Source organism: Corythoichthys intestinalis, chromosome 16 (genome assembly GCF_030265065.1).
Source record: "Corythoichthys intestinalis isolate RoL2023-P3 chromosome 16, ASM3026506v1, whole genome shotgun sequence".
Taxonomy (NCBI): Eukaryota; Metazoa; Chordata; class Actinopteri; order Syngnathiformes; family Syngnathidae; genus Corythoichthys; species Corythoichthys intestinalis.
Genome location: NC_080410.1, coordinates 16,648,956 through 16,661,118, shown reverse-complemented (window position 1 = coordinate 16,661,118; position 12,163 = coordinate 16,648,956). Strand labels below are relative to the sequence as shown.

Here is a 12,163-nt window from a genome sequence, read left to right as displayed (position 1 = left end):
TCCATGGTTGATGAGTTTGTATGATGATTCAGAATTATTAATGTTGACATACTGATATCTTCCAGACAGATAACTACGGAACCAGTCTAGTGCTAGGCCTCTAATCCCATAATGCTGCAGTTTATTGATGAGTATTTCAGTCTTAATGGTGTCAAATGCTTTGGATAGGCCTAAAAAAATGCCAACTCCAAAGTCACCTTTGTCAATTGCATCGCAGACTTTTCCCGTTAAGTCAAGTACTGCCATATTTTCTTTTCCGAATCCATATTTTTATGGGACAATGATGTTTATTTTGTCTAAATAATTTTTAATTTTTTTGTGGATGACTTTTTAAAACCTTGGAGAGGGTAGGCAGAATTGATATTGGTCGGTAATTGCTCAGATAAATTTATCATTTTATTCAGGTTATCATATATTTCAGGTTTCAAGATTGGTGTGATTCGTGCAATTTTTGCTATTTAAGGCACCACTCCAGAGAGTAGAGACAGATTGATACACTGGTTTAGAAGTGTAGTAATAATGTTCAACAGGACGTGGCTCCCAAATGTCCCCAAATCAACAGGAAGTGACCTGATAGATCTGATAGATCTACCTCTGCAAAGTCTCATCGTAATTTCTTCAGAAATTGCAGTTTCTAATTTTCTGATGATATAGTTTAGGATTTTTGTTTGCCTCAAGCCATCGAATATACTATTTCAACAATTCCAATAGTGTTTATATCATTTTACAAAAAGAATATTGTCACTTGGATTATGACATATATTTAAATAATAATAATAATCTAAAGAAAAGAAGACAGTAACTATATCTTAAGTGTTGATAGGACAGGCATCTAATTTTGGTGATTTGAATTGCATTATAGTATTAATTGTTATTGTAGTTTAATGTTATTGTAATATGGATTAGGGTTTGGGTTAGGGTTTTCTGAATAAAACAAAATTAAATTAAATGAAAACATACTCTACATACTCTGTACTACATACAACAATACTCTCTCGTTATGGCCTCCAATAGTAATCTAATATTGTTCTTGGCCCAAACACAAAAAGCATTGCTTCAATCAAAGAAAACTTTTTCAATGCAAAATTAAGTGTTCAAATGCAAATTTTTCAATCTCAAATATTTTTTCGCATTCAAAAACTTTTTTCTATGATTGAAAATTTTCTTTTTTTTTTTGATTGAAGTGATTTTTCTTTTTGAAAATCTATATATTTTTCAGGCAACTTGATTTTTGATCGAATAATAGAGATAAATGTCCTAGCCAAAATGTTCATGTAAAAATTCTGAATTAGTCTCAAAATCCTGAAATATTAGGTGTATCAAATGTGATACGTTTGGCAATATAGGGTTATGCCAAAAGAACTGTTGTGTTTGATAGAACAATATGTCCATATGCTGCCATAGCAGATTCATGGCGCATTAAGCCCCCGATCTATTTTTAATTTTTCCGTTTTACCCTGAAAACCCCTGTTTACAGACGTCGCGCAACCGCTTTTGTTTCAACCCAGCCTTAAAACGAAGTTAATTATATTTATTATTCAAAATGTCTGTTTGATTTTTAGATTAGAATCATTGATTGATGTTTGATTTTTTTTTTTTTTTAAACGACTTGAAAAAATTATTCACTCACATATTTTACTTTTAAACAAATTATGTCACAATGAAAAAAAATGCCCTCTGTAAAAAAGTCACGGATATCTACCTCATAACTATCGCTTAATTGTATTTTTTTCTTACTGTCGCATTTTCTCCGATATGTTAGATGATAATCGATCAAAACAAAGAAAAATTGGGGGGGGGGGGGGGGCGTTTAAAAGGGTAAATATATGAAAAAGAAAATATCGACCAATCCTTCATGTCTGGGATTTCTGCATCGCAACCTTTGTTATGTTACCATGTTTCACCCATAAAATCCCCAAAAATCCAGCTGTGGCCACTCACAGCTGTGTCCTGACACTCAGTGATACGTGCCAACTGGAGTTTTTGGATAGAAAGAAGGTAAGTACACGATAATATCTCGTTAAAGTCATGGCGTCTGTATTTCTGCTCTCACGTGCTCTCACCGCCAGATAGGGTTTTGCTGTTTAAAAAATATTCCCAAAAAAATGCCCTCCTGTTCAAAATTATTCTTCCCCCAGAAAATTGAGATTTTAAGCTTTCTAATGATGTACATCACATGCATATCGGACAATTTTGAAAGTTGGCTAAATTGGGGGTCTCAGAGCGGGACTTCAAGTCACCTGAGTGTTTTCCGCCATATACAGTACTGTATTTTTTTTAATGATGCATCTACTTTACTTTGCCACATTAAATATGGCGGCGGATCTACTGTTCGATGGGCGCTAAATCAGGCTCTCTCATGCGCACGTCTACGAGGCTGACCATCCCAGTTCCGTGGAAGGAAGCGGAAATAAACGTCGCCAAGCTTATGCTATCAGTTCGAGTCAGGCTCCGAGGACGGACTGGCGGCGATACATGACACACATCGGGGGATTTTTTTTTCCGCCACCAAAACCGAGAACCAAAAGCGGGTTACAACGCGGTAGGGATTTCTTTGTCACGGTGGTAACGTTGACGCGGAATATTCGAGTGGTGAGTAGCACTTCTTCGTCAAAGTTGTTTACTGTTTCCTCTTCGCGACGCAGGCTAGTCAAGTTGAGTGAAGCTAGCGGGGCTAACTGTGCCACTAGGCTAGCAACAACAGCTTGCGCTATGAAAAAAAGGTGTTTTCTCGCTTGTCATATTGGCCAGCGCGAAGCCAGCAGCGAGCTTCCCCGCCGTTTCACAGCATATCTCTTGAAGTTAAACGCGCGTTTCACTTGTTGACTAATGTCGTCCCTTCTTTAGCCGCTTATGTTACATTAGTGGAAGTGAGTTTAAAAATCGTTCGGCATTGTTATCCGAGCGTTAGCCGGCAAGCTAAGCCTAGCCTCCTGGGCGCAGTCTTTGGGAAGACTAACGGGGGAAGTCCGTGAATGTTTGAAAATAGATTTTAATTATATATATTAGACGTTTCGGAGCCTTTCTGAAAACATACGACTTCCCAACACTAGAAGAGAAAACACATTCAGGTTATTGACAATAAAACTATATCTGTAGCACTTGGACGTCAGCCCTTTCTCTTTTATTGACTGATGAAATGATTTATTGATAACCTGTTTGAGGATCACCTATTAGACGCAACTGTTTCCGAGGATTGCAATCATATTTGTGTGCATTTCTTGCGCGCTCTAACGACTTTTTTTTTCTCCCCTGAATTGTCCCGCATCCTCTGTTGTAACATCTGTAACATTTAGAACGGTTTCAGCCTTCTAGGCAGTTTTAATGAGTTTAGGGATCGTACAGTTGTGTTAGATTAACGAGTATTTGTAAACAACTTAATGCGATGTCGCTGCTTTATCCGTTTAGCAAGTGTAGGTTGAGCTGATGTATCATTGACGGCTCTGCTTAATGTCTAGTCAGTGCAGGTGTTTAGCAGTAGATGACAAGGATTTAACTCTCTTCATAAAAACAAGTGGAGGCTATCCTTTAGCCTTGTTCAGACCGGCAGCCGAAATCAGATTTTAATCCGGATGGTTTTTGTAGTCTGAACAGTCACAAAGCACAGAAATATGATTTTTGCAAGACTGATTGAAACCACATACGTGAGGTAGTTTCATATTAGATATGGAATAGATGCTTCTCAGTCTGAACAGCTCAGATGGATTTTGATTGTCCTTGACGTCACTCTTTGCTGGATGACGCCGTTGTTGCCACAGCAACCTGTCAGGTGTGTCAATATCGTGTCCCAGTCTGAACAGGCCCAGATCTGATTAGGACACTTGCTAAATATAGTGTAAAGAGTCAGCCCTAAAAATCAGATTTGAAAAGGAATCCGATTGGAATCAGATATGCCTGCAGTCTTTTTTCCCCATCATCTATTTAGACAAGGAAAATGATAAATCTAAGTGTCTTTAAAGGCTGAAAATTTTTTACGTGCCACATGGGAGTTTGGTGTAATCCCTTTGTGGTTGTTTATATTGTGTTGGTTATTGAGAGACTGCAACTGGACAAAAAAGTGTTTTGGGGGACAGAAAAAAGAACAGAGATGGATTTTTCAGTACCGATACAGATTATTAGTAGTTAGAGGGGCCGATAACTAATTTTGGACCCGATATTCATTTGCAGTACAAGTGTAAAAAATTGGCGTTAAAAAAAAAATTAATACTTCAAACACTGAACTTAATTGAAATGCCTTAAGCATGTTTGTTATTATATTATACAAATTAAAATTAATAGCTCCAGAAGTGCCTGAATTTCCTAGACTCAAATACATCTCTTATAAAGTTGAATAAAAGGTGAAATAAATAGCTCTGAATTTTTTCCACAGAAAATACCATGAAAATACAGGGAGTTATCAGGCTCAGCAACACCTCTTGTCAAGATAAATAAAAACTTGGATAATAGGTCCTGAATTTCTACAAAATAAATAAAACACATTTTTTTGTTATATGTAAATTTTAACTGTGTTGAACTTCAAACAAAATCAAAAAGTGGAGGAGTTCTTAGAGTATCCATCTGAGCCGAAATAGCCAAGTTTTAAAGATAATTTTTTTCATATCGGCCGCTCGGATTTAAAAATAAGGCCGATACCTATATACGTCAAATTTCCAAATATCGTCGCCGATAATTTGTCTATCTCTATACATAATACATGTATATACAAATACATGCTCTCTCAATAGGGCTGCTCTTACAAAGGGGACACCATGTAGCGAGGGAATACTAAAGGTTAAGAGGTAGGTTAGACAGGAGTGTGATTGTGTAAGGTGAGTGCAAGCAAAATTAGTAATGTGTAGTGGGGAACTGAATATTAAGACAAATCCCCACGCGTATTAATGAGTCAACATCCTAATTTTAGCTGTGTGATCACTAATCCTGGCACTACCAGTTTTATAAACACACGTGTCTATGTATATATATCCAAGTTGTAAGTAATGGCTATCCTAACTAGGAGTGGGAACCTCAGGGCACCTCATGATACGATATGATTCGCGATACAAGGCTCACGATAACGATTGTCTCACGATATTATGATACGGCAATTATCGATATATTGGTAAGAAATTGGATACATGATATTCTACGATACCACTGTTGAAACAAAAAAAAAAGATATTTCAAAATAGAAAAAATACTGTTTAAGTCATTTATTAAACAGTGACACCTTTTCTGTGCAACATTGCTGTAAAATATAAATCTACTGCAAATTGTGCACCTGCACATGTAGAGGAAACAAACCACAACCACTGATATCTCTTGGAGAGATCATGATGAATGGCACCCTTAATTTCTTTAAAGTTTTAAATCTTTAAAAAAAATAATTAACAGAGCTGTAGGTGTTTGTCAGCAGTTGAGCTTGGAGTGGGGCAATGATAAAATTGGTGGGTCTTTTCTTCGTATATGACCTTTGTTGCCAAAAGCGTTGGTTTGAGCACTTCCACTATCTGCTTCAGCATTTGAGATGTCAGACTTGGTCAGTCACAGTCTTCCTCGCCCTAAAAACAACAAAATAAAACAAAAAAATATTAGCTACTTCATAGCTTTTGAGTTGAAATCCAGATTTTTTTTTTTTTTTGTGTTGGAAGTATTGGGTGAATTAAAAAAATATGAATTGAATTATAAAAATTCAAAATGCAATAATTACCTATTTTTAATATGTAGGCTACATTAATTATCATGCACATCACTTTATATATCTTGGAAGCTATTCAAACCATATTTATAGCTTATTGTATCAAAATGGCAGTAATAACAGTTTGTGTAGTAAACTAGATGGAAAGTGGTTCTCAAATAATATCAAATAAATGGGTAAATTAATGTAGGCTTGTTCAATATTCATTTTCATCCAGTTTAGGGTCCTGGTTTATTTTGTATCATTCAACACCAAATGTCATGAAAATAATACATGTAAATTAAAAATCAATTACATTGCAAAGCTTTCTTACCTCAAGTGATGAAAGCGAAGCAGTGAACGAAATTCGGTGTGCACTTCGTCACCAGCTGCCAGTGAACCTTATTTTTGTTAGACAATTCTTGCATACAGCAAAGTCCTTGTTCACCTTACTTACTTATTTGTTGGTGTAAAATCTAAAGTGTGTCCCCATGTGTGATTTGTAGCAACATTTTTCTAATTTTTTCCTCCACCGTTGTCACAAAGCTTTTTTATTTTTTCAACCCACTTGGAGCTTCCTCTCTTCTTCTCTAGACTGCTTGTGCGCACTTTACCTTCACTGCCACTCCCGAGCGCCCCCTAGTGGACCGCCAAGGAATTGCTCAACAAACAATGAGCAGTTTACAGCATCCATTAGAGGCGTGTGAAATTTCCGATTCTTAGATTATTCACGATTTGGCCGTGGAAGATTCGAGAACGATTCACAAATATCCAAATTCCGATTTATTGAATTATACCAGTAAAACACAGTCAGCGCAGTCTTTGGGACACAATGAGGAACGGACCGAGAGTATATATCATGTTCAACTCATGCCGCTAGATAAAAAAACAATCAAACCTGACTGCGGCTGACAGCCGCTACAAACAACGCCCAGTTGCTAGTTGCTACATGATACAGTAGATATCATATATATGTAGAACTAGATGCAAAATGACAGACGTCGTCGGTGTTAGGACATGTATTATTGAACAGAGATGCAAAATGACAGACTTTCCGGCGTAAGTAAACAGCCGCCATCTTAAAGCAGTTGACCTCTCTAGAAGGCTCTGTTGTAGCGAACCTAATTAACTTTTTATCTAAAATACTCCTAAATCGGCAGAATCCTGTCTTGAATCTACCTTTAAATGATGAAATAGTTTTAAAACTTTGACAAAAGTAGACAGAAGGGAAATTGTGGAATAACAGGAGCAATTTTAACAACTGTAACAGTTGATTCACAACATTAAATGTAGTAATTGAATGTAGTTTAAAGCTGCTGATACAGAATGGGGACTGGAGTTTTTTATTTACTGTTATTTTTGTATATTTCTTTACTGTTATATGTTAACTTGATACTGAAATAGTAGTTTGGTTTAGCCTGAGAGGATTTTTGAACAATTTTGGAACTAATGTACAAAACAAAACAAAAAAAAACCCAAAAAAAGGAGGGGCATCAATAATCGTTTTATAATCGAATCGGAGCCTCTGAATCGTAATCTTAATCAAATCGTTAGGTGTCCAAAGATTCCCAGTTTTAGCATCCATACTCCATTGTATGGCCAATATGTTAAATAAAAGTATCGATACTTGGCGGGAGCATATCGATAACAGATCGGGTTGCAAAATATCGCGATATATCGCTGTATCGAGATATTGTCACACTCTTAATCCTAATTAATAGGGCTACATGATGATGCACATACCTCAGGTTGTTTTGAAGACATTTATCACAAACCTGTTCGCTTTGCTTTTACAGGAACCTCGCAGCGACCTTAATGTAAGGTCAAAGCCCTAAAGCAACGGGTCACCGACGGGGAGGAGCGACTCGGAGAAAATCATCTGGTGGTAGAAGCAGCAGAAGCACTGTTTTTATTTTTTATTCAGTCCCTGAATACCGACTTGAGCCAAGACGCTATCTTGCACGCACGCCATGGAGGCCATTGCCAAATACGATTTTAAAGCTACTGCTGAAGATGAGCTTAGCTTTCAGCGAGGAGATGTCCTTAAGGTAAGTGGAAAGCTTTTTTTTTTTTTTTAAACTGAGGGAATGCCTGTATGCCTGTCTGTATGGCTTTATGTAAGCAGTCTGAATGCCACAAACTGTGGCTTTTTCACGCCTACACGTTTTCAGACGTTTCGATGGTTGCACAATTAACTAGTTTGCACATTATGTGCTCATGCACCACCCTCAGATACTGCCGTACTTATTCTCATTTGATTCTTTTACATTTCTGGCCACAGGTGTTAGTAGGTATTAGTTAGGCATTCAGAATTTAACACAAAAAAAAAACTATACTGTTATTTCCTGTAATAGCCCACGTTTTAAACACAGAGGAATCCGCCAATAACTAACGGCCATTGCTAATGCGCAACAAAGTGTTAAAACCCCCAAACTATCAAATAAGGGAGGCCAAACCATTAATCATCATATTCCATGGGTTAATTCCCCTATATTTGGTGTGGGACTCGATTAAAAGAAAATCAATTACAGGCTTTGGAATTGTTTATCATAAAACAATATTTGTCCGAAAAGGCTTGCCTTTTCGTATTGTAAGGATTTTTAGAAATGATGTGCGGCTAGGCAATATAGATCAAAAGTCAAATCCTGATATATTTGGGCTGAAAGTCGATATGCGCTATATACAGTATCCCTAATATTTATCATGCAAAATAAGGGCAAATGTTCAGTCCATGTAAAATTTAACTATGACGTCACAATTTCTGAAACCGGCTATTTTAGCGAACTGTAGCAAAATCAAACGAGTAATAAACAGTTTTCTTCATCTGGTCCATGAGGGGAAAAAAATCTCATTTCAGTCAATAACATGGAACCATAAATAGTGGATAAGAACAGGCTTATCTTATTTGAAATTAAAGCTCCATAAGGTGCACATTTGAAGTTATCATAAATAGGGTTGGGCATCGAGCAACGATGGGAACCGGTTCTAACACTTGTTCGCACTTTTAAATTTCGATTCCTTGTTTCGATGCCACTTAATTTAAAAAAACCTCAAAAAGTTAAGACTTTAATTAAAACTATGCAATTTTTTGGACCCTGCATTTTTTTGGGCCTCTTAAAAGAATCTGAATCGGGAATCGTTCGGAACCGGAATCGAAACGTGGAATCTGAATTGGAACCGGAATTGTTCAATTTCAAACGATGCCCAACCCTAATCATAAATATATCAATATATTTTTATATCGTCCAACCTTGGGATGACTGAATTATGACTGAATAGTGTTTACGCTGGAAAAAAACATTAAATTGGGAATGAAGCCCTTAAAAGGTCTACAAAACTTAATCATTTATATCGCAGGACAAAACTGAACACTAGTCACTGAAGATTACACAGCTCTCGTAGCCAGACATGCAACTTCAACAGCCGCAGGAAGTACATCCTCTGCTGGGCCTTTTTGAGGATGAAGTTGATGTTGGCCTCCCACTTGAGGTCCTGAGAGACTGTTCATTCCCAGGAACTTGAAGGTCTCAACAGTTAACACACAGCAGTTGGATAGCGTTAGGGGCAACTGTGGTGAAGGATTTTCCTTGAAGTACCCGTCGTCTCTACTGCCCTGAACGTTTTCAGGTCCAAATTGTGTCGGCCACGGCAGAGCACCAGTCGCTCGAATTGCTGAGGAAGTGCAGACTCTTCGTCATCGTTGAGGAGGAGGTTGTGAGCTGTGCAGGGTGATCTGCAGTCGTCCATGTTGCGAGAAAAGAGCGGTGGGAAATGACACCTCTTTGAAGCAGGCCTGGTACTGATGGTGCGGGGAGATGAGCTGGCTTTACCTATCTTCACCTGCTGTGTCTTGCCCATTAGGAAGCTGTTACTGCACTGACAGATGGTAGGAGAGAGACAGGGTCAGAAGAGATGAGTTCAGGGATAATGCTATTGAACGCAGAGCTGAAGTCCATGTTTTGTGTGTCCCTGGTCTATTGAGGTGTTCCTCTTCTTTATTCTTTTCAAGTTATTTCTCGAGAGAAGATAAATCTAAAATAGACTGCCATGATACTGCCCCTGGCAGCCTCCACAATTCTTCTGAAACATTTGTTGGCTGCTTTCCCCATAAGACTAATTTGCTTTTTGAAGCAGGAACGATGTTCCTTCCTCTGCCCGATTCAATCCCCTTTCTCTCGCTCATTCATCTTTATCCTGTTTTCCTCGTTTCCTCCCCTTCCAACTGCATCCATCCTTTATAACCATGTTTGAGTGACTGCTTACTATTTGTGTATAATCCACAAATGCATGCTGGTATAGAGAGAGAACTGTTACATAACTTGTGCCTATAAATTGCATTTTTAGGATTTTCCTTTTCAAAGGAAATATGATTTTGTAGCAGATTATGGATAGATAATGCTGGAGGTAAAGTGCGAATATTTTTTCCTAGCAAATGAATTCATTTCTGTGTTCAAGCAGGCTTCTGCGTACCATCAGCGCCGATAGTACAGTACTACCAGCCACACTACTCGACCTCATAACTCAACACAAGAACACTGTATAGCATTCAAAATAAGAAATTTAACAACTAACATACCAGTATTGCAAAATTGAGCAGTTCTTCTAGAATTGCTCCCTCCAACTCATCTGCTGCCATTGACGGAGATATACGTCCTATCCATTTGAACTGGGAGGGCTGACAGGGAATGAGCATTCTGGGGCTGCAACTAACGATTACTTTTCATAATCACTTAATCGGACGATTAATTAAACGGTTAATCTGATAAATGTCAATTCTTTCAATTACCTTCATTGTAAGTAGCAATGAAGACAAAATGGATGACTATTATCTTGAACTGTTAACTTATTAATCGATTGGTTGTTGGAGGCTTATTGAGAAGCTAGTTTAGACCGTAAGATGTCAGAAAATTGGCAAAAAGGTGAATTGTTGTTCTCCAAAGTAAAAGCAGATTTTTGTTCATGTTCTACTTTGATTTAACAAAAATATAATGAAGAAATCTGATCATATTTACAATCGAAAAGTTATATATACAGGTATGTTATAATTTCAAGAATTTTGACAAGTTTAAGTCGAAAAAGGTCCTAAACAATTTATCGCTTATCAAAAGGATTGTCGATTAATTTGCTAATCGATTACTTTTCGATTAATTGTTGCACCGCTACAGCATTCGTTTGTCCCTCCTAGTTCAAATGGATTGGACGTCAACTAGTGATTTGAATTCCCAGCAAATCGATGAAGAGCCGCATGATTGGACATCTATCGTCATTGGCACTGAAAATGATAAAGGAAAAACTTAGTTCTGGCTTTTAGATGTAAACTTCAGGCGGTTAAATTCATAATGAAAAGATAATCCCACTCGAGCTCCCTCACACACGATGACAAGTAATTTGGAATCGACTAAGATTGTGCGTGACATCAACTGTGACAACACATGAAATAAATCCCAGTATTTTTGCAGCTCGCCTGTCACACAATGCTCAATATGACCAATCCCGAATTAGACGCGCAAGAAGACCCATGCTGTGTTTGTTTTGATTTGGCTGGCGGTGGGAGGGGGTTGCGACAGGGTAGATACTAAACAAAGGAGCGCCCAATTTGTCCGTCTGTACACATGCAGAGCAAACTACGAAACTTGAATTTAGGGGAATGAAACAATCTGGGCAAGTTTTGATGTTTTCGTTATGTCGTAGTAATTCATAGCATCGACACTATAATTATCGGTCTAATCATTATCATGCATCCCGAATGACGGAGAAAAAAAAAAAAAAAACTTTGCCAATACTGTGGTTGACTGCCCTTGTATTTGAAGCAAGCCAACTGCCAATATTGATGTTGAACTTCCCTGCTCTAAAGACAGAACATCTCTCATGAGAGTGCATCTACATGTACCCTTTTAACTCATTCACTCCCAGCCATTTTCACCAGAGCAAGGCCCTTCGCTCCCGGCCGTTTTTCTGGATTTTGACTGATTTTGCAAGTCCCACAGAAAATTCAGTTATATTGCTATATAAACATTGAACCCACCAAAAGAAAGATTAGACTCTCTTCTTTCAGCAGAAAAAAAGTTCATATCTTTTTCCATTCGTTAGAAATCAGGATTAGAATATAGCTTAGTTTGAACAATTTTCCAATTTCTGATGAAAAAACGGAGAAAATTAGCTTTTTGCAAACGCATACATTTCAAACATAACTTTGATTTGAACAGTATTGTTAATAACGGCGTTAGAATATACCTGCGTTACTAACGGCGTTAATCTAATTAATTACTTTTCTCATCTTGGCAACGCCGTTACCGAGGCGGGAAAGACGTGCGTTACTATGTGTTACTAAATTGGTTGAATGAAAAAAAAGGCTGAGAGAGACGGACTCACGGAGACGAGAGAGCAGAGCAGGAGTGGGGAAGACGCCCTTGCTAACGCAATGCTAGGTGGCTCCAATAATACCTGACTGTAGCCGATAGCCTACAAACTACGCCCACATGATACGGTAGATATCACATATTATAGAAC

At 37.7% G+C, this 12,163-nt stretch overlaps 1 protein-coding gene across 1 annotated transcript in view; it reads left to right on the top strand.

Moving 5' to 3' along the window:
- The first annotated feature begins 2,424 nt into the window (after positions 1 to 2,424).
- The window catches only part of grb2b (growth factor receptor-bound protein 2b), a 47,166-nt gene continuing 37,427 nt past the window's right edge, over positions 2,425 to 12,163 (top strand). Inside the window, exons 1-2 of the mRNA XM_057861468.1 lie at positions 2,425 to 2,592; positions 7,450 to 7,701. Of these exons, the coding sequence (XP_057717451.1) occupies positions 7,624 to 7,701 (78 nt within the window). The 5' untranslated portion in view covers positions 2,425 to 2,592; positions 7,450 to 7,623. The remainder of the gene's footprint in view (positions 2,593 to 7,449; positions 7,702 to 12,163) is intronic.